Below are 23,058 nucleotides of genomic sequence, written 5' to 3' on the forward strand. Positions count from 1 at the left end.
AAAACATCACATACCTTGAGTTGAAGATGCAAGAACACGAAGAAAAACAAAAGCTTCAAAAACCCCCAAAAATTCGGCAGCTAGGGTTTCAAAATCGGCCAAGAAAACAAGGTTTTCTTCCAAATATCTCCCCAAAATCAGAAAGCTCATCAAATTTTAGCCAAGATAGACCCGAAAATCACTAGATTTGACCAAGATTTGAGAAAGTTATGGAGGATTGAAGGTTTGAATGTTGTGGGGTTCTTGGGAATTTTGTGGGGGATATGAAAGTGATTGGTAATGTTATGTGGTGGAGAAGATATGCAGAAATCATGTGGATGGGGTGAAATCACGTGATGTTGTTTTTTTATAAAACGCCGTAACTGTTGCGATCCTTCAACTGCCAGATGCTACCGTAAATTACAGTAGCCACTTTAATTTACGGTGCACTCTGGCAAAAAATCCCTACCGTAAGTCAGTAGGGTTGCAGCGTAAAGGACCAAAACATCCCCAGGCGACCGTGAATTACAGTAGCCACCGTAATTTATGGTGGCACCTGGGGATTTGTGATTCGCCAAAAATTCAGTTTTCGTATGTTTTTTTTTTTGGTTTTAAAATTTTTATATTTTTCAAAAACATGGAAATTTACCCTACCCCCTCAAAAAACCTGTGTTGTCCTCAACACTATGTTAGAACCATTCATACGAACGTCCCCACACTTGTTTCAAACACAAATTTCAAGCGGATACGGTAATTGTGCAAACTAAACTAAACAAAACAAACAAAATAAACTATGTACACTACCAAACCTGGGCCTCTTATGGTTGTTCCTCATCCACTGGGCGTAGGATGTAGCCCACTTTGTCAAGCTCCAAATTACTAATGTCGTTTCCTTCCAAGTATGGCTTTAACCGATGTCCATTCACCGTTTGTTGCTTGTTGGTATGAATGTCTTCGATATCAACGTCACCAAATCTTCCAACTCGCCTAATGACATATGGGCCTATCCATTTGCTTTTTAACTTACCCACGAATAATTTCAACCTCGAATTATACAACCAAACTTTCTGACCCACTTCAAAGGTTGGCTTCTTGATTTTCGCGTCATGAACCTTTTTAAGCTTATCTTTGTATGCCGCTGCACACTCGTAAGCTTCATCTCGAATTTCTTCTATCTCACTTAGTTGCAACTTCCGCATCTTACCTGCTTCATCGTAATCCGCGTTTACCGTTTTGATTGCCCAATGTGCCCGGTGAGCTAACTTTACATTGGTAAGTGACAACCCATCCATACACGACCCGGTAAGGAGTTGTACCAATTGGAATTTTGTAGGCCGCCGATATGCCCACAATGCATCGTCTAGTTTGCTTGACCAATCCTGTCTATCTGTTCGAACCGTTTTCATGAGAATTTCTTTAATTTGACGGTTGGACACTTCGACTTGTCCACTTGTTTGCGGATGGTACGGTGTAGCGATCCGGTGATTCACATTATACCGCTTCAATAGTTTTCCGAAATTAAAGTTCTTAAAATGCGACCCACCATCACTAATAATCACTCTTGGAATATCGAAACGAGCAAAGATGTTGGATTGAACGAATTTGCAAACAACCGATTGATCATTCGTTCTTATAGGAAAGGCTTCAATCCACTTCGAGACATAGTCCACCGCCACTAGAATATATAAGAACCCATTTGAACTCGGAAAGTGTGACATCTGTGTCACCAAGACCATCGAACAGATACCAAATCAATGAAATATTGTATTTCATACTTGGAATTTGTATAAATATGTGTATCATTTGCACATATCAATTCTCGTTCGATTTCAAGCTCTAAATCGCTTTCTGGAAAGTTATACGCAAACTGGTGTGTAAACGCAGTCAGTTTAATGCGACAAACACTCCGGGATAGTGAAATAAGCTTAACATCCCTTAAATAACCTTCACATAACTTAGAAATAAGTTTTGGATGGTTTGGTGTGTTGAAAACAAGTTTATTCGCTTATAGGGACTAATTTTGACAAACTGCGAAAGTATGCCGATTCGTACTGTAATGAACAGTCCGGAACTTGATCATAAGCTAAACATACCATAAATAACCTAAACATAGCTTAGAAATAAGCTTTGAGGGGTTCGGTGTGCGAAAATATGCTTATTTGATCTTTCAGGGACTAAAAGCGTCAAAAAGTGCACAAGTTTGCATTTTCACGCATATCTTACGTTCTGAATATATCCGGGCATCCAAAAATTTATGTAATCATTAAAATATTTTATTTTAGTGATTGGCATGATAAAATTCCGTTCGTCGCTTAATTTGGACCGTTTTTGCGTTCGTTACGACTTCCGTCGTAATTAACCGAACAACGCGATCGTACGACCAAACGAACCGACATCCAAGATGTTTTTGAGTATGTTTTGAGTTCTCTATACTTTAACTTCATTTTAGAGCCTTGAAATGAGGTTAACGAGGCTTAAACGTGTCAAAAATGAGCCGAAATGCAAGTTTTGCAAGTTCAGGGGCTAAATTGTCATTTTTGAAAGTTGCTGGTCTGCAGGTCCCTTACGGACCGTATGGACATGTGCTTACGGTCCGTAAGCAGTCCCCAGATCAGCAGAATTGCAGAAACACTGAATCTGGTCATTTCCTCTTGTTCCAATGGTTTTGATCAATGGTTTTTCATGCTATGGGCTGGTTTGTGTGGAGAACAAGTCCCCCAATCATTCTTTGACAATTGTATGGCCTAGATCATGCCCTCTTCTCCAAGAAATGATCCTAACGGTTGCGAAAAACTATATATAGGCCATCCCATTTCACTTGTTCCTTGCTCATTTCTTCTTTCTCTTCTTCACATCTGCTTTGGGAGCTCTCTCAAGCATTTGGGACTTTGTCTTCTTTGTAGAAAATATAGCAAGGACCCTTAGTGAGCCTTCTTTAATTCTTTTATTGCTTTCCTAGCTCGAAAGTCAAACTTAGTTTGACTTTCAGCTTTGACCACGAGTTGGTCAACGAGAAGCTCGTTTGAACTTCGCAACGTGAGCGTAATCATGTTGGTTATAGTCCTTAGTGACTATACCCACTGATTACCACGTTGACTAGGCGTAGTGACGAGTCGTAGTTTCGGTCAAAATGCGCATTTAAGCGTATTTTGAAACCAAACTACTCTAGGTATCAAAACACTTTGTTTTGATATCAAAACCTGTTTTTCTAACTTAGTTAAGCATGTTTTAACATGCTTAGCTCGTCACTTTTAGTTTAGTGCTTGTGTAGAGTCGTAAGTCAAGCGGTCTAAACCACCGCTTAGACTTTCGAACTCGACCCGTTTGGTCGATCTTTAGGATCCGACCAAGCATGTTTAGTGACCATAGTTGTATAGGGAATAACCTTCCGAGGTTATACCTTATGGTCACCGAGTTTAAGTAGTTATATGATAGGTAGATTATATGCCTTAGGTAAATTACCAAAATGCCCTTTTCATGCATAATTGGACTTTAAGCATATGTAACCTAAACTTTTGTCACTTAACTGATTTTACAACATATTTAAACATGTTTAGGCATATAACACTTGTCATAGAACTAGTTAGACGTCTCGAACGCGCGTTTGCGCGAATGACGCGTTAAAGTAGCGTAAGCTACCTTAATGGGTCGTAACGGGTCGAAAGCACTTAGGTAGGTTTCAATCTAGTATGTAGGCATTGTTAAACCATGTCATGTGAGTTCCTATAACTCATTTTGGTTTACAAGACCTCATCCTATCCGATCCTTCGACTTAGGTCCGGTTTATTTATATAGTTATTAGGTTGCCGATTGATTCCGTGCTCCCTCTAGCTTTGCTTGGTTGTTGTTCAAAGACCGCTAAGCATTCTCAGGCGAGTACATAGTTCCCCTATTTTACTGTTTTCGATTGTTTTGGGGTGATCCATATGTGTTAAATGATTTCGATGTTTAAACAATGGTTTATATTAAATTAATAACGATTTTGATAAGGTGAACAAGACTTGTTGGTTGTAATTACATAACGAATAACATTCATTAATTTTGGCCAAACCGACTAGTATTAGGTTATGGTACCATAGGATCTGACAAATCCCGTTATCAGACTGCACCCATGGTTATGTGTGGGTTAGGTGGGTAGCGACCGAACCTGATGATTGTTAACTTACCCTTTGGTGGTTAGTTAATGCGAGATTGTTAACTTACCCTTTGGTGGTTTGTTAATGCGAGATAGGCGAGTCACGAAGGTTTGAATGTTATTAGCGAGGCGACCAAAAGTATTTTCACTATAAAACAAGTTAATCGATTTTGGGATGAGTTACAAGATTTGAAACAAATTAACGAGATAAACGATTTGGTTAAACGATTGGTTTTGGGATGTGATTAAATCATGGGACAAGTGTAGCATGATAAAAGCATGGTAGATACGCCGCTGGTACATCTTATATATAAATGCTCTTATCATTCTACATTCTGTGTCATTATTTAGTTCACTGGGGAAACGATTTTAAAAACGATGTCACACAACGAGGTTTTTGAAATGATATAAACCATACGAGTTTTATTAACAAGTTTTTACGAGACGTTTTACAATTTGATTTGATAAAACAAATGTTTTGGGTTAAGAATCATGGCTACGAGATTTTATAACAAACTATAACCAATTTGATTTGAGTTGGTTATTTATGTTGCAATACACTTTTCAAAACAAGGTTTGTATTTTGACTCTTGTAGTCTAACAAGGTACTGCAACATATAAACTAGCCACGAATCCGACACTCTCATAAAACCTATATACTCGCCAACATTTCTTTGCTGACTTTGTTTTCACATATGTTTCAGGTATTGTTGATTGATGTCGATTGCTAGAAGGCACACTCATATAGGACTGGACGAGGCCTTAGTGACTTAATAACAATGATAGACTATGTTTAACTTGTTTGTTAGATTTCAAGACGATGTAAACGTTTAATGTTTAATAAAACAAAACTTCAAATTTCCGTGTGTTTTGAAACAATGATTCTGTTACAACACTCCCCGACGTTTCCGCCACGGTTTGTTGTTTTAACGTGGTCGGGGTGTGACAGAAAGGGACCCATAAAGTCTATGCCCCACATATCGAATATTTCAACAACCAAAATCAGTTGCAAAGGCATCTCGTCCCTCTTTGAAATACTTCCCATTCTTTGACAATTAACACAATTTCGTGCAAACTTGCATGCATCCTTAAAAATTGTGGGCCAATAAAGCCCACATGAAAGTACCCGGTAGCCCGTTTTATGGCCTTTAAAATGATCCCCACAAGAGGATGAATGGTCATGTGTCAAAATCTCCAACACTTTCGTCTCGTGCACTGATGTGCACAAAATGCAACATATAAATTACATCAATTGTGGCATAAAAGTAACCCTTTTTTTGTACTAATGTCGGAAAAAGTATGCTTTTGTCTTCCTTTTGTATTTTCAGGATTAAATGAGCTCAAATGAACAAAAGAAGCAAAAAGACAGCTAAATCTAACATAAATACAAGAAAATGAACAAAAGTGGCATGCCCGACCTCCCGACAGCATCTTCCCAAGCAAAACAAAGAAGACAGAAGACTGAACATGCCCCGTGCTCAGTGAGCACGGGGCCGTGCCCAAGTGACAGCAGAAAAGACAAACTCATAGAAGCTTTTGTTGCCTACCACGGGGCCGTGCCCAGCGGACACGGGGGCGTGGTCAACTTCCTGCAAGCGCATTTATTGAAATTGTGAATTGCAATTAATGAAGAGAGAGAGTCAGATGGACACGGGGCCGTGCCCGAGCTTCTGTTCAGCCTATAAATAGGAGTGTTTGGAGCTCTTGCAACTCATCCATTGGCACACCACCTCTCTCACACTTCACCCACCACCCACCACCATCACAACACCATCATCCACCACCATCATCCATTGTCCATCATAGAGTGTGTGGGTCGTCTCGGGATCCAAGCTTCTGTTCAGCCTATAAATAGGAGTGTTTGGAGTTCTTGACAATCAAAGGCCATGTTTGCCTAAGTCTCTTACATCACTTGGTGAAGACAAGTGTTTAGTGTAATACTTTTTATTTTAATCTTTTTCACTCTTTAATTGGTTTTGTATTAAAGACTTTAATTACTAGTTTCTTATGTTGAAGGTGATTCTTCCTTATCGTTTGTCTGTGGTGTCTTGGCATTATTTTACTGTCTATATAAAATAAAAGATTTTCACCATTCATATCTCCACGGTCTATATGGAGGTATGTTGGCTACCTGGTCGGGGGTTAAGGGAACGGTTTGGTAAGAGTCTTGTCATTGTTCAGTGTATAGATCCTGCAAAGGACCTGGGTCAAATTTAGTAGGACCTCCTTCAGTACCCAAAGGTATTGGATGGCGGGGTTCCAAACTCTTTGACTCCCTCATAAGTTAAACTACTATTAAAACTTTAACCCGGCTACTTTGGACTGTATCCCTGCTGACTCAGATTACTTAGCCGAGGGTAACGTCTCCTTTTTAGAGGGGCCTACCACATTATGCATTAATAACTTAATTAATAATCTTTCAATAATCCGACCCTTTAGGATTGTATCCTTGCTGACTCAAACTACTGGGTTGAGGGTAACGCCACCTTCAAAAGAGGGGCCTACTACAATAACTAAGATAATCTCTTAAAGAAGTGCAAAAGTGCAAAAATAATCAAAGGTTACACTACACACGAGTCGGATCCAAGTGATTCATCTTGTCTATATATTTTATTTTTATTTTATTTTCAGCATTTTAGTTAGTTTTATTTTCTTAATTTAAAAACCTTTTTTCTAACATTTTGATTGATTAGACGTTGAGGATAAACCGGTACGAAAAGCTCTTGTGTCCTTGGATGACCTGGTATCTTACCAACACTATACTACGTCCACGATGGATGCACTTGCCCATATGTGTGTTTAATTTTAGTAAATATCGTGTTTTATAAATTTAAAACTTGGCTAAAAAGTGTAAAAAGGGCTTAAAATATATACCTAAAACATATACACACTTACACACATCAAGTTTTTGGCGCCGTTGCCAGGGACACAAGGATTTTAAGATAGTTAGGAATCAATGGCCTAATCATTTTTTTCTATTTTCTTTTTATTTTTTTTAGGATTTTCTTAATTTTTCAGCTTCTGCAGAACTCAGCACGGGCCGTGCCCGCTGAACACGCCCCATGCCCAATCATTGGAACTGGCAATCTTGTTTTAAGTCAGACAGTAAGCTGAACACGGGGCCGTGCCCACCCAGCACGCCCCCGTGCCCAAGATTCAGTTACTGAAAAAAGAACCGTAAGATCCCGACGGTTGGTAATTTCTGACACAAAAATGAGTGATAATGATTTTTTTTACTTTCGGCACTCTTATGGTACGTGGTGTCAAATATGTGGAGGCGGTCATAAAGAATTAGAATGCTATTTTCTAAATTATAAGCCCCACTATATAGACCCATCGTTTGCCTGTAGCCTTAAGAGGGGCGAAAGTAAAAATAATCCTTATCTCTCCCTCGAATGCGGCCAGCCAGATATTTTAGGAGAAATGCTTCTTGATGAACTATTTCAACTAGAAGATCTGATTCTTAATTGGTTAAAAGAATTTATGATGGATTTCCTTAATTCATCTTAAGACGATGACCAAGAAGAAGTGTTGGGGTCGCATTCAAACAACCTCGTTGCTCCCGATAATACCTTCAACTCTAGCAAAGACTTGGACGATAGTCGTCCCTGTGCCGATTGTGCCGTGAAGGACTCCCCATCGACTTCGTTCGATGCATACATAGACCTGAGCGATTCGGCATACACCTTCTTTAACGAGAGCCCGGAAAAGGGTGGGACTTGTCCACCTACATTTAGCATAGGAATCACCCTCACCGACAACCTCTTGCGTTCTCGTCTTAATCTAGATCAATTAAGGTATCTTAGGCACTTTGGGGTTGTTCCATCCAGTAAGGAACCGCGCGATCCGGGTAAGTTCCTTGAAAATAGACAAACTTCATAATCAGCCTTTCGACACGGGGCCGTGCCCAGCCAACATGCCCCCGTGTCCACCAAAAGATTCCTTTCTGACTTTATGTCAGAATACGGACAAACTGTGTTAGGATCTTGCCTGCACACGGGGCCGTGTCCAGCCAACACGGGGCCGTGTCCAGCACGCTGTCGTTTTCTATAAATGCAGCCAAGAATCCTGGACATTTGGACCATCCAGGGACAGAGATTTGAAGGGATCTTCTCTCCTACCATCCTAGGTATGTTCTAAAAGAAGGTTCCAACAACCATCTTGTCCTTTCCTCTTTTATCCATTTCCTTCTTCTTCATCTTTCTCCAAAAACCTCCATTAAAGCTTGAGATTTCAAGCTTTAATGCAAGGATTGTTGAGTTTTGTTCAAAGAATCTTGTTAAAAATAAGTTGTATAACACTGTTTTAAGTTATTATTGTTCAAAGAGGCTTCACAAATTAGAAAAATAACTTAAAACTTCAAGATTCCTTGTTTCAAAATTCTGCAGAAAGGTGAACACGGGGCCGTGCTCGTTGAATGTTAAGTGAAAAACAGTGGAACGTCTTCCGTGCATTCAAGAAACAGTCGAAGAGGGAGAAGGCCTTCCATTGAAGCTACCCTTGTACACTACGTCATGGCACTACGGGAAGCTCTCGATGAAATGACTTCGGTAGAGAAGGTCCTAATAGACCGTATAAACTATCTTACGGTGGGGCTGGAAAATAGTTTTCAAGAAATTAACCTCTTGCACCAGAGGTTAAATATTCTTGTAACACCTCCTATGGAACCCGTCCTCCCTCAAGAGGATTGGAACCTAGCACTTAGAGTCAACAACCCTCCCGGGTGAGATGACATTCCAGCGGAACCTCCCATTGAAAATCTACAAGAAGTCCCGGTGGAAGTTGCACCTCCTCAAACCGACGCCAACGAGCCCTCTTTCCTCCCCCCAAGGGAGATAGAGGTGTGGCTCGCCGACATATGAGGAGTCCATGCCCGGAGGAAGGAGTTCTATGAAGCCGCATCCAACCGAGAATATTATCTTCTCGGAAATTTTGCTAATTAGAATACTTGTAGGCTAGAACTCCTTGGTTTAAGCTTCTTGTGCTTACTTATCTAACTTACTAGCATTATAGGATAATGTAATTCTCTCTATGATGGTTTGGTTTGGATGATGTTGAAACTAACAAAACACACTCGGGATGGTGAAGGATAACAAGGGAAATGAGAAACATCACCCCATACACGAAAACAGGGCCATCCAACAACAAATTCTTCATTAAAGTAAGTTCAGCATGGGCCGTGTCCGCCCAACACGGCCCCGTGCTGAACAATCTGCAGAATATTGCCCAGTTCAGGTAACTGGACACGGGCCGTGTTCATTGAACACGCCCCCGTGTCCAGGCTTCTGTTTCTTTTTATTAATTTTTGTCACTGGCACCTGAACACGGGGCCGTGCCCGGTCACCACGGGGCCGTGTCCAGGATGCCAGTAACATAAAATTTTGAAGTTAACACCCTTTTACACATTCAATCAACCTAAAAACTTATTTTTGGGACACATTAAGGACAATGTGTAATATAAGTGTGGGGGGGATGCTAAAACCTTGAATCTTGCAAGTCCTAATAACAAGCCTTACACAAAACTCTATTGGAACCGCTAATCACCCCAATTTTTTTCAAAAATTTTCATTTTTCTTTTTACTTGTCTAAGTTTAAGTTGGGAATTCAAGTTCTAACAAGGTTATATTTTTACAAGTTTACAACCGATAGCGTCGTGATAAAAAGAACCAACATAAGAAAATTATGAAACGGCATGACAAGCTTAGTTAAAATTTTATTATATATACTTGATCACATAAAAACCCTTTCCCACAAAAGTGAGTTTTGAGCCTTTATCGAGCATACAAATACATATCTTTACACTAAATGCTCATTTTTTGTTTCTTGTGTGAATAGCCGCTTGGTTCGTACGACTCTAGAACTTGCCACGACAATACATTCCCGGTCCTTACCAACTTAAACCCAAGTAAGTAAATGATGGAGGCATTAGGACTAACCCTTTTTCTTTCTACACCATTATTTTTCAGTTTTTTACCACCTATCCAAAATCCCCCTAGTTAACCCCTTTGAGCCTAAACCTTTTCATTTCTTAACCCAAAACAATCACCCTTTTTACCCACCTAAACCTTTTTATTTTAACCCTTTCTTTTAGTAACAACGTTCGGTTTTCGGTTTTCTTATGACTTGAAAAAAATGTATTTTGATGAAACCAAATAAACAAACAAGTCCATCAAAAATAAATTTGTTTGAAACAAATGGTTTATCAAAATGAAATAAAAATGTGAAAAATAAAAAGTCTTTCAAAAACCGACGTTTGTTACGCTTTTCGCCTTTTTACTAACCACTAACCCAACCACCCACCTTTAGCCCAACCCTAACCCTTCGCCAAAAAAGTCCTCTTGATATTTATAAAGGTATATAGTTAAAAAGGAGGAGGATTGATTGCTTGGCAAGCTTATGGTAGAAGTAAGTTCCATGCCGCTCTCGAGTGATTCACTAAAAATACACCTTCGGCCGAGTGTTGAGTGATTCACCGTGAGGTATGTGAACTTGTATATAAATGAATTTTTTAAAAGGTATGTTATGCCCTAATAAGTAATTTATTTTATGAAATGTTTTTAATAAATCATGACGAATAAGATTGTAAATAAATAAAAATAAAACCTAAATAAAGAATCTTGGAAATCCCGACACTCTATGAGAAGCCCAAAAACCTTCTCTTCTACCCATTCCATTTGGGTGTGTAAGCCACATGATAAAGAGTTTTGCTTGAGGACAATCAAAGATTCAAGTGTGGGGGTATTTGATGTGCACAAAATGCAACATATAAATTACATCAATTGTGGCATAAAACTAACCCTTTTTTAGTACTAATGTTGGAAAAAGTATGCTTTTGTCTTCCTTGTGTATTTTCAAGATTAAATGAGCTCAAATGAACAAAAGAAGCAAAAAGACAGCTAAATGTAACATATATACAAGAAAAGGAACAAAAGTGGCATGCCCGACCTCCCGACAGCATCTTCCCAAGCAAAACAAAGAAGACAGAAGACTGAACACGACCCATGCTTAGTGAGCACGGGGCCGTGCCCAAGTGACAGCAGAAAAGACAAACTCATAGAAGCTTCTGTTGCCCACCACGGGGTCGTGGTCAACTTCCTGCAGGCGCATTTATTGAAATTACGAATTGCAATTAATGAAGAGAGAGAGTCAGATGGACACGGGGCCGTGCCCAGCGGACACGGGGCCATGCCCGAGCTTCTGTTCAGCCTATAAATAGGAGTGTCTGGAGCTCTTGCAACTCATCCCTTGGCACACCACCTCTCTCACACTTCACCCACCACCCACCACCATCACAACACCATCATCCACCACCATCATCCATTGTCCATCATAGAGTGTGTGAGTCGTCTCGGGATCCAAGATTGATCGTAAGAGTTCTTGACAATCAAAGGCCATGTTTGCCTAAGTCTCTTACATCACTTGGCGAAGACAAGTGTTTAGTGTAATACTTTTTATTTTTAATCTTTTGCACTTTTTAATTGGTTTTGTATTAATGACTTTAAGTACTAGTTTCTTATGTTGAAGGTGATTCTTTCTTATCGTTTGTCCGTGGTGTCTTGGCATTATTTACTGTCTATATAAAATAAAAATTTTCACCATTCATATCTCCACGGTCTATATGGAGGTATGTTGGCTACCTGGTCGGGGGTTAAGGGAACGGTTTGGTAAGAGTCTTGCCATTGTTCAGTGTATAGATCCCGCAAAGGACCTGGGTCAAATTTAGTAGGACCTCCTTCAATACCCAAAGGTATTGGATGGCGGGGGTCCAAACTCTTTGACCCCCTCATAAGTTAAACTACTATTAAAACTTTAACCCAGCTACTTAGGATTGTATCCCTGCCGACTCAGACTACTTAGCCGAGGGTAACGTCGCCTTCAAAAGAGGGGCCTACCACATTATGCATTAATAACTTAATTAATTATCTTTCAATAATCCGAACCTTTAGGATTGTATCCTTGCTGACTCGAACTACTGGGTTGAGGGTAACGTCGCCTTCAAAAGAGGGGCCTACTACAATAACTAAGATAATCTCTTAAACAAGTGCAAAAGTGCAAAAATAATCAAAGGTTACACTACACACGAGTCGGATTCAAGTGATTCATCTTGTCTATCTGTTTTATTTTTATTTTATTTTCAGCTTTTTAGTTAGTTTTATTTTCTTAATTTAAAAACCTTTTTTCTAACATTTTGATTGATTAGACGTTGAGGATAAACCGGTACTAAAAGCTCTTGTGTCCTTGGACGACCTTGGTATCTTACCAACACTATACTACGTCCACGATGGGTGCACTTGCCCATATGTGTGTTTAGTGTTAGTAAATATCTTGTTTTATAAATTTAAAATTTGGCTAAAAAGTGTAAAAATGGCTTAATATATATACCTAAAACATATACACACTTACGCACATCAAGTTTTTGGCGCCGTTGCCGGGGACACAAGGATTTTAAGAAAGTTAGAAATCAACGGCCTAATCATTTTTTTCTATTTTCTTTTTATTTTTTTAGGATTTTCATAATTTTTCAGCATCTGCAGAACTCAGCACGGGTCGTGCCCGCTGAACACGCCCCATGCCCAATCATTGGAACTGGCAATCTTGTTTTAAGTCAGACAGTAAGCTGAACACGGGGTCGTGCCCAACCAACACGCCCGCGCGCCCAAGATTCAGTTACTGAAAACAGAACCGTAAGATCCCGACAGTTGGTAATTTCTGATACAAAAATGAGGGATAATGATTTTTTTTTACTTTCGGCACTCTTATGGTACGTGGTGTCAATTATGTGGAGGCGGTCATAAAGAATTAGAATGCTATTTTCTAAATTATAAGCCTCACTATATAGACCCATCGTTTGCCTGTAGCCTTAAGAGGGGCGAAAGTAAAAATAATCCTTATCTCTCCCTCGAATGCGCCCAGCCAGATATTTTAGGAGAAATGCTTCTTGATGAACTATTTCAACTAGAAGATCTGATTCTTAATTGGTTAAAAGAACTTAAGATGGATTTCCTTAATTCATCTCAAGACGATGACCAAGAAGAAGTGTTGGGGTCGCATTCAAACAACCTCGTTGCACCCGATAATACCTTCAAATCTTGCAAAGACTTGGACGATAGTCGTCCCTGTGTCGATTGTGCCGTGAAGGACTCCCCATCGACTTCGTTCAATGCATAGATAGACCTGAGCGATTCAGCATACACTTTCTTTAAGGAGAGCCCGGAAAAGCGTTGGACTTGTCCACCTACATTTAGCATAGGAATCACCCTCACCGACAACCTCTTGCGTTCTCGTCTTAATCTAGATCATTTAAGGTATCTTAGGCACTTTGGGGTTGTTCCATCCAGTAAGGAACCGCCCGATCCGGATAAGTTCCTTGAAAATAGACAAACTTCATAATCAGCCTTTCGACACGGGGCCGTGCCCAGCCAACACGCCCCCGTGTCCACCAAAAGATTCCTTTCTGACTTTATGTCAGAATACGGACAAACTGTGTCAGGATCTTGCCTGCACACGGGGCCGTGTCCAGCACGCTGTCGTTTTCTATAAATGCAGCCAAGAATCCTGCACATTTGGTTCATCCAGGGACAGAGATTTGAAGGGATCTTCTCTCCTACCATCCTAGGTATGTTCTAAAAGAAGGTTCCAACAACCATCTTGTCCTTTCCTCTTTTATCCATCTCCTTCTTCTTCATCTTTTTCCAAAAACCTCCATTAAAGCTTGAGATTTCAAGCTTTAATGCAAGTATTGTTGAGTTTTGTTCAAAGAATCTTGTTAAAAATAAGTTGTATAACACTGTTTTAAGTTATTATTGTTCAAAGAGGCTTCACAAATTAGAAAAATAACTTAAAACTTCAAGATTCCTTGTTTCAAAATTCTGCAGAAAGGTGAACACGGGGCCGTGCTCATTGAATGTCAAGTGAAAAACAGTGGAACGTCTTCCGTGCATTCAAGAAACAGTCAAAGAGGGAGAAGGCCTTCCATTGAAGCTACCCGTGTACACTACGTCATGGCACTATGGGAAGCTCTCGATGAAATGACTTCGGTAGAGGAGGTCCTAATAGACCGTATAAACTATCTTACGGTGGGGCTGGAAAATAGTTTTCAAGAAATTAACCTCTTATACCCAAGGTTAAATATTCTTGTAACACTTCCTATGGAACCCGTCCTCCCTCAAGAGGATTGGAACCTAGCACTTGGAGTCAACAACCCTACCAGGTGGGATGACATTCCGGCGGAACCTCCCATTGAAAATCTACAAGAAGTCCCAATGGAAGTTGCACCTCCTCAAACCGACGCCAACGAGCCCTCCTTCCTCCTCCCAAGGGAGATAAAGGAGTGGTTCGCCGACATATGAGGAGTCCATGCCCAGAGGAAGGAGTTCTATGAAGCCGCATCCAACCGAGAATATTATCTTCTCGGAAATTTTGCTAATTAGAATAACTTGTAGGCTCGAACTCCTTGGTTTAAGTTTCTTGTGCTTACTTATCTAACTTACTAGAATTATAGGATAATGTAATTCTCTCTATGATGGTTTGGTTTGGATGATGTTGTAACTAATAAAACACACTCGGGATGGTGAAGGATAACAAGGGAAATGAGAAACATCACCCCAAACACGAAAACAGGGCCATCCGACAACAAATTCTTCATTACAGTAAGTTCAGCTCGGGCCGTGTCCACCCAACACGGCCCCGTGCTGAACAATCTGCAGAAAATCGCCCAGTTCAGGTAACTGGACACGGGCCATGTTCATTGAACACGCCCCCGTGTCCAGGCTTCTGTTTCTTTTTATTAATTTTTGTCACTGGCACCAGAACATGGGGCCGTGCCCGGTCACCACGGGGCCGTGTCCAGGATGCCAGTAACATAACATTTTGATGTTAACACCCTTTTACACATTCAATCAACCTAAAAACTTATTTTTGGGACACATTGAGGACAATGTGTAATATAAGTGTGGGGGGGATGCTAAAACCTTGAATCTTGCAAGTCCTAATAACAAGCCTTACACAAAACTCTATTGGAACCGCTAATCACCCCAAATTTTTTCAAAAATTTTCATTTTTCTTTTTACTTGTCTAAGTTTAAGTTGGGAATTCAAGTTCTAACATGGTTATATTTTTACAAGTTTACAACCGATAGCGTCGTGATAAAAAGAACCAACATAAGAAAATTATTAAACGGCATGACAAGCTTAGTTAAAATTTGATTATATATACTTGATCACATAAAAACCCTTTCCCACAAAAGTGAGTTTTGAGCCTTTATCGAGCATACAAATACATATCTTTACACTAAATGCTCATTTTTTGTTTCTTGTGTGAATAGCCGCTTGGTTCGTACGACTCTAGAACTTGCCACAACAATACATTCCCGGTCCTTACCAACTTAAACCCAAGTAAGTAAATGATGGAGGCATTAGGACTAACCCTTTTTCTTTCTACACCATTATTTTTCATTTTTTACCACATACCCAAAATCCCGTCAGTTAACCCCTTTGAGCCTAAACATTTTCATTTCTTAACCCAAAAAAATCACCCTTTTTACCCACCTAAACCTTTTTATTTTAACCCTTTCTTTTAGTAACAACGTTCGGTTTTCTTATGACTTGAAAAAAAATGTATTTTGATGAAACCAAATAAACAAACAAGTCCATCAAAAATAAATTTGTTTGAAACAAATGGTTCATCAAAATGAAATAAAAATGTGAAAAATAAAAAGTCTTTAAAAAACCGACGTTTGTTACGCTTTTCGCCCTTTTACTAACCACTAACCCAACCACCCACCTTTAGCCCAAGCCTAACCCTTCACCCAAAAAGTCCTCTTGATATTTACAAAGGTATATAGTTAAAAGGAGAAGGATTGATTGCTTGGCAAGCTTATGGTAGAAGTAAGTTCCATGCCGCTCTCGAGTGATTCACTAAAAATACACCTTCGGCCGAGTGTTGAGTGATTCCCCGTAAGGTATGTGAACTTGAATATAAATGAAATTTTAAAAAGGTATGTTATGCCCTAATAAGTAATTTATTTTATGAAACGTTTTTAGTAAATCATGACGAATAGGATTGTAAATAAATAAAAATAAAACCTAAATGAAGAATCTTGGAAACCCCGACACTCTATGACAAGCCCAAAAACCTTCTCTTCTACCCATTCCATTTGGATGTGTAAGCCACATGACAAAGAGTTTTGCTTGAGGACAATCAAAGATTCAGTTGTGGGGGTATTTGATGTGCACAAAATGCAATATATAAATTACATCAATTGTGGCATAAAACTAACCCTTTTTTAGTACTAATGTTGGAAAAAGTATGCTTTTGTCTTCCTTTTGTATTTTCAGGATTAAATGAGCTCAAATGAACAAAAGAAGCAAAAAGACAGCTAAATCTAACATAAATACAAGAAAAGGAACAAAAGTGGCATGCCCGACCTCCTGACAGCATCTTCCCAAGCAAAACAAAGAAGAGAGAAGACTAAACACGCCCCGTGCTCAGTGAGCATGGGGCCGTGCCCAAGTGACAGCAGAAAAGACAAACTCATAGAAGCTTCTGTTGCGCACCACGGGGCCGTGGTCAACTTCCTGCAGGCGCATTTATTGAAATTGCGAATTGCAATTAATGAAGAGAGAGAGTCAGATGGACACAGGGCCGTGCCCAGCGGACACGGGGCCGTGCCCGAGCTTCTGTTCAGCCTATAAATAGGAGTTTTTGGAGCTTTTGCAACTCATCCCTTGGCACACCACCTCTCTCACACTTCACCCACCACCCACCACCATCACAACACCATCATCCATTGTCCATCATAGAGTGTGTGAATCGTCTCGCGATCCAAGATTGATCGTAAGTGTCACACCCCGACCACGATAAAACAACAAAACGTGGTGGAAACATCGGGGAGTGTTGTAACAGAATCATTGTTTCAAAACACACGGAAATTTAAAGTTTCGTTTTATTAAACATTAAACATTTACATCGTCAAGTTAAACATAGTCTATCATTGTTATTAAGTCACTAAGGCCTTGTCCCGTCCTTTGTGAGTATGCTTCCTATCAATCAACATCATTCAACAATACCTGAAACATATGTGAAAACAAAGTCAGCAATGAAATGCTGGCGAGTATATAGGTTTTATGAGAGTGTCAGATTCATGGCTAGTTTATATGTTGTAGTACATCGTTAGAGTCCAAAAGTCAAAATACATACCTTGTTTTGAAAAGTGTATTACAACATAAATAACCAACTCAAATCAAATTGGTTATAGTTTGTTATAAAATCTCGTAGCCATGATTCTTAACCCAAAACATTTAGCTAAAAAAAATCTCGTAAAAACTCGTTAACAAAACTCGTATAATTTATATCATTTCAAAAACCTCGTTGTGTGACATCGTTTTAAAATCGTTTACCCAAGTGAACTAAATAACGCCACTGCATGTAATATGATGAAGACACTTATATATAGGAAGTACCAGCGGCGTATCCACCATGCTTTCATCACATTACACCCGTCCCGTTATCTAAACACTAACCATAAACTAATCGTTTATCCAATTCGTTTAATTCGTCAAAAATCGTTTCAGTCGTTTAAATCATTCTCGTTTTAATTGTGAAACTACTTTTGGTCGCCTCGCTAATAATATCCAAACCTTCGTGACTCGCCTATCGCCAATCTCGCATTAACTAACCACCAAAGGGTAAGTTAACAATCATCTCGCATTAACTAACCACCAAAGGGTAAGTTAACAATCATCAGATTCGGTCGTTACCCACCTAACCCACACATAACCATGGGTGCAGTCTGATAACGGGATTTGTCAGATCCTATGGTACCATAACCTAACACTGGTCGGTTCGGCCAAAATTAATGGATATTATTCGTTATGTAATTACAACCAACAAGCTTGTTCACATTATCAAAATCGTTATTAGTTTTAGTATAAACCATCTTAATCGTTTTTGGAAAACATCGTTTAAACATTGAAATCATTTAACACATATGGATCACCCCAAAACAATCAAAAACAGTAAAATAGGGGAACTATGTACTCGCCTGAGAATGCTTAGCGGTCTTTGAACAACAACCAAGCAAAGCTAGAGGGAGCACGGAATCAATCGGCAACCTAATAACTATATAAATAAACCGGACCTAAGTCGGAGGATCGGATAGGATGAGGTCTTGTAAACCAAATGAGTTATTGGAACTCATATGACATGGTTTAACAATGCCTACATACTAAATTGAAACCTAACGTAAGTGCTTTCGACCCGTTACGACCCATTAAGGTAGCTTACGCTACTTTAACGCGTCGTTCGCGCAAACGTGCGTTCGAGACGTCTAACTAGTCCTATGACAAGTATTATATGCCTAAACATGTTTAATATGTTGTATAATCAGTTAAGTGACAAAAGTTTAGGTTACATATGCTTAAAATCCAATTATGCATGAAAATGGTGTTTTGGTAATTTACCTAAGGCATATAAACTACCTATCATACAACTACTTAAACTAGGTGACCATAAGGTATAACCTCGGAAGGTTATTCCCTATGCAACTATGGTCACTAAACGTGCTTGGTTTGATCCTAAAGATCGACCAAACGGGTCGAGTTCGAAAGTCTAAGTGGTGGTTTAGACCGCTTGACTTACGACTCTAAACAAGCACTAAACTAAAAGTGACGAGCTAAGCATGTTAAAACATGCTTAACGAAGTTAGAAAACAAGTTTTGATATCAAAACAAAGTGTTTTGATACCAAGAGTAGTTTGGTTGCAAAATACGCTTAAATGCGCATTTTGACCGAAACTACGACTCGTCACTATGCCTAGTCAATGTGGTAATCAGTGGGTATAGTCACTAAGGACTATAACCAACGTGATTACGCTCACGTTGTGAAGTTCAAACGAACTTCTCGTTGACCATCTCGTGGTCAAAGCTTAAAGTCAAACTATATTTAACTTCCAAACTAGGAAAAACAATAAAAAGAATTAAAGAATGCTCACAATGGGTCCTTGCTATCTTTTCTACAAGAAAACCAAGTTCCCAATGAGATTAGAAAGCTCTAAACACTTGAGGGAGCCTTCCAAATCAGATGAGAATGCTCCCAAAGCAGATTGTAAGGAAGAGAGGAGAGAAATGAGCAATGATACAATGAAATGGATGGGCTATATATAGTTTTCCGCAAACCGTTAGGATCGTTTCTTGGAGAAGAGGGCATGATCCAAGCCATACAAGTGTTAAGGACTGATTGGGGGACTTGTTCCCCACACAAACCAGCCCCTAGCATTGAAATCCACTGATCAAAACCGTCAAAAACAAGCTAAAAGACTAGATTCAATGTTTCTGTCTGATAGGCTCTCGCGCCCCGCGTAAGGTTTTACTAAGGCTTACGCGCCCCGCCTGAGGAAGTTTGCAGATTGTCAGTTTTAGTCCCTGCAACTTTGAAACATGCATTTCGGCCCATTTTTGACACGTTTAAGCCCCGTTAACCTCATTTCAAGGCTCTAAAATGAAGTTAAAGTATTGGGAACTTAAAATATGCTCAAAAACATCTCGGATGTCGGTTCGTTTGGTCGTACAGTTGCGTTGTTCGGTTAATTACGACGGAAGTCGTAACGAACGCAATAACGATCCAAATTAAGCGACGAATGAAATTTTATCATGCCAATCAGTAAAATAAAATATTTTAATGATTACATAAATTTTTGGGTGTCCGGATATATTCAGAACGTAAGATATGCGCGAAAATGCAAACTTGTGCACTTTTTGACGCTTTTAGTCCCTATTGATCAAATAAGTTTATTTTAGCATACCAAACCCCTTAAAGCCTATTCCCAAGCTATGTAAAGGATATTTAGGGTACGTTTAACTTATGATCAAGTTCCGGAATGTTCGTTACTATACAAATCGGTATAGTTTCGCAGTTTGACACAAATAGTCCCTGCGATCGAACAAACTTGTTTTCAACACACCAAACCATCCGAAACTTATTTCTAAGTTATGAGAAGGTTATTTAAGGTATGTTAAGACTATTTCACTGTTCCAGAGTGTTTGTCGCGTTAAACTGATTAAGTTTACGCATCAGTTCGCGTATAACTTCCCAAAAAGCGATTTAAAGGTTGAAATCAAACAAGAATTGATATGTACAAATGATACACATATTTATGCAAATCCCAAGTATGAAATACAATATTTCATTGATTTGGTATTTGTTTGATGGCCGTGGAGGCACAGATGTCACAGTAAGAGTTCTTGACAATCAAAGGCCATGTTTGCGTAAGTGTCTTACGTCACTTGGTGAAGACAAGTGTTTATTGTAATACTTTTTATTTTTAATCTTTTGCACTTTTTAATTGGTTTTGTATTAATGACTTTAATTACTAGTTTCTTATGTTGAAGGTGATTCTTCCTTATCGTTTGTCCGTGGTGTCTTGGCATTATTTTACTGTCTATATAAAATAAAAGATTTTCACAATTCATATCTCCACGGTCTATATGGAGATATGTTGGCTACCTGGTCGGGGGTTAAGGGAACGGCTTGGTAAGAGTCTTGCCATTGTTCAGTGTATAGATCCTGTAAAGGACCTGGGTCAAATTTAGTAGGACCTCCTTCAATACCCAAAGGTATTGGATGGCGGGGGTCCAAACTCTTTGACCCCCTCATAAGTTAAACTACTATTAAAACTTTAACCCAGCTACTTAGGACTGTATCCCTGCTGACTCAGACTACTTAGCCGAGGGTAACGTCGCCTTCAAAATAGGGGCCTACCACATTATGCATTAATAAGTTAATTAATTATCTTTCAATAATCCGACCCTTTAGGATTGTATCCTTGCTGACTCAAACTACTGGGTTGAGGGTAGCGTCGCCTTCAAAAGAGGGGCCTACTACAATAACTAAGATAATCTCTTAAACAAGTGCAAAAGTGCAAAAATAATCAAAGGTTACACTACACACGAGTCGGATCCAAGTGATTCATCTTGTCTATCTGTTTTATTTTTATTTTATTTTCAGCATTTTAGTTAGTTTTATTTTCTTAATTTAAAAACCTTTTTTCTAACATTTTGATTGATTAGACGTTGAGGATAAACCGGTGCTAAAAGCTCTTGTGTCCTTGGACGACCTCGGTATCTTACCAACACTATACTACGTCCACGATGGGTGCACTTGCCCATATGTGTGTTTAGTGTTAGTAAATATCGTGTTTTATAAATTTAAAAGTTGGCTAAAAAGTGTAAAAAGGGCTTAAAATATATACCTAAAACATATACACACTTACGCACATCAGGCATACACCTCCGAATGACTTGATCAGGCCCATGAATTGTTGTCTTCTTTTCTTGGGCCAATCACTTGGGATCGCACCCGTGGCTAGGTAATTAACATAATGGGCATACCACGGTGCAACGAAAGTAGACATGGCTAATAATTGCTCATCGGGAAATCGTTCATTTATCTAATTCAAATCATCAACCCCTTCCACCGGAATTTGAGATAAGTGATCCGCCACTACGTTTTCACTTCCTTTTTTATCCTAAATTTCTACATCAAATTCTTGCAACAACAACACCCAACGGATCAAACGAGGCTTTGCATCCTTTTTTTCCATTAAATACCGGACCGCACTATGGTCCGAATACACAACCACCTTGCTTCCCCATATGTAAGACCGGAACTTGTACAAGGCATACACCACCACTAATAACTCCTTTTCGGTTGTGGTGTAATTCAGTTGCGCCTTGGACAATGTCTTGCTTGCATAGTAAATCACCACCGGCTTTTTATCAATTCTTTGACCCAAAACTGAACCAATTGTAGTGTCGCTTACGTCACACCTGATTTCAAATGGCTTTGACCAATCCGGTGGTTGCAAGATGGGAGCTTTTACCAAGTGTTCCTTCAAAATATTAAAAGCTTGCAAACACTCATTAGTAAAGTCAAAGGGAACATCTTTTAATAACAAGTTGCACAAAGGTTTAGTAATGACACTAAAACCTTTAAGGAAACGTCTATAAAAACCCGCGTGTCCCAAAAATGGCCTTACCCCTTTCACATTTTTCGGTGGAGGCAAAGATGATATTACCCGTATTTTTGCCTTATCCACCTCTGTTGGTGCATACGTCTGTCGACTTCGTCTTGTACCGAGTCTTGTATTGTGTTTGATAGATCAGGGCACGTTAATCGAGAAAAATAGGTTTGAGGTTAATTTCGCACGAAATTGCCAACCGGTAATTTCGCACGAAATTACTTGATAATTTCGCATGAAATGTTAATTTCGTGTGAAGGTAATTTCGCTTGAACAGGTTCATGCGAAATTACCTTGCCTATATATAGATGTCCTGTAATTTCGTTTGAGTTAGTTGTGTATGTGTGATTCCGGAGCCGAAGTGCTGCCGAAGTGTCGTTTCGCTGTAAACTTTGTCAAATCAATCAGAAAGACAGTTAAAGTGAATATCTAGCTGAATCCAAATCGATATGTATGTTTCCGCCTTTCATATTGAGTAAAAGGATCTGAACAACTCGTTTCGGTCGTGAAAACGATCCTACAAGTGGTATCAGAGCTCAGGAGGAGGAGTTCTAGCAAATTCAGCTTGATTTCATTAGATTTTCTAACTTCTACACCTTCTTTTCTAAATTGAACAAGATTTAACGGTTGAAATGGTTTGAATTTCACACATTATTTGCGAAATTGTGTTTTAACAAAGCCTTGAGAAAATTGGACCTAAAATCAAGCTATAACTTGATCAATTTGACAAAAGTTTGACCGAAATGATAACATCAGCATAATTTCGCACGAAATAGCCCTCTTGATTTCGCACGAAATTACGTTTTGAGATTAATTTCGTTTGAAATTGTCATTAGTTTCGCGCGAAATTAGATTTCGTTTGGGTTGTTTCATACGAAATTACAATTTCGTTCCAAAGAGGTTGATTTCGTTTGAAATCTAGTTAATTTCG

At 39.2% G+C, this 23,058-nt stretch overlaps 1 protein-coding gene across 1 annotated transcript; it reads right to left on the reverse strand.

Moving 5' to 3' along the window:
* Positions 1-797: 797 nt before the first annotated feature.
* On the reverse strand, positions 798-1,697 carry LOC110888399. The gene has a single exon (XM_022135926.1). The coding sequence runs from the start codon at positions 1,695-1,697 to the stop codon at positions 798-800; it is 900 nt and encodes a 299-aa protein (XP_021991618.1).
* Positions 1,698-23,058: the final 21,361 nt, after the last annotated feature.

Source organism: Helianthus annuus, chromosome 11 (genome assembly GCF_002127325.2).
Source record: "Helianthus annuus cultivar XRQ/B chromosome 11, HanXRQr2.0-SUNRISE, whole genome shotgun sequence".
Classification (NCBI taxonomy): Eukaryota; Viridiplantae; Streptophyta; class Magnoliopsida; order Asterales; family Asteraceae; genus Helianthus; species Helianthus annuus.

Coding starts and splice junctions, on each gene's coding strand:
- LOC110888399 (XM_022135926.1), bottom strand. CDS start 1,697: ATGTCACACTTTCCGAGTTCAAATGGGTTCTTATATATTCTAGTGGCG.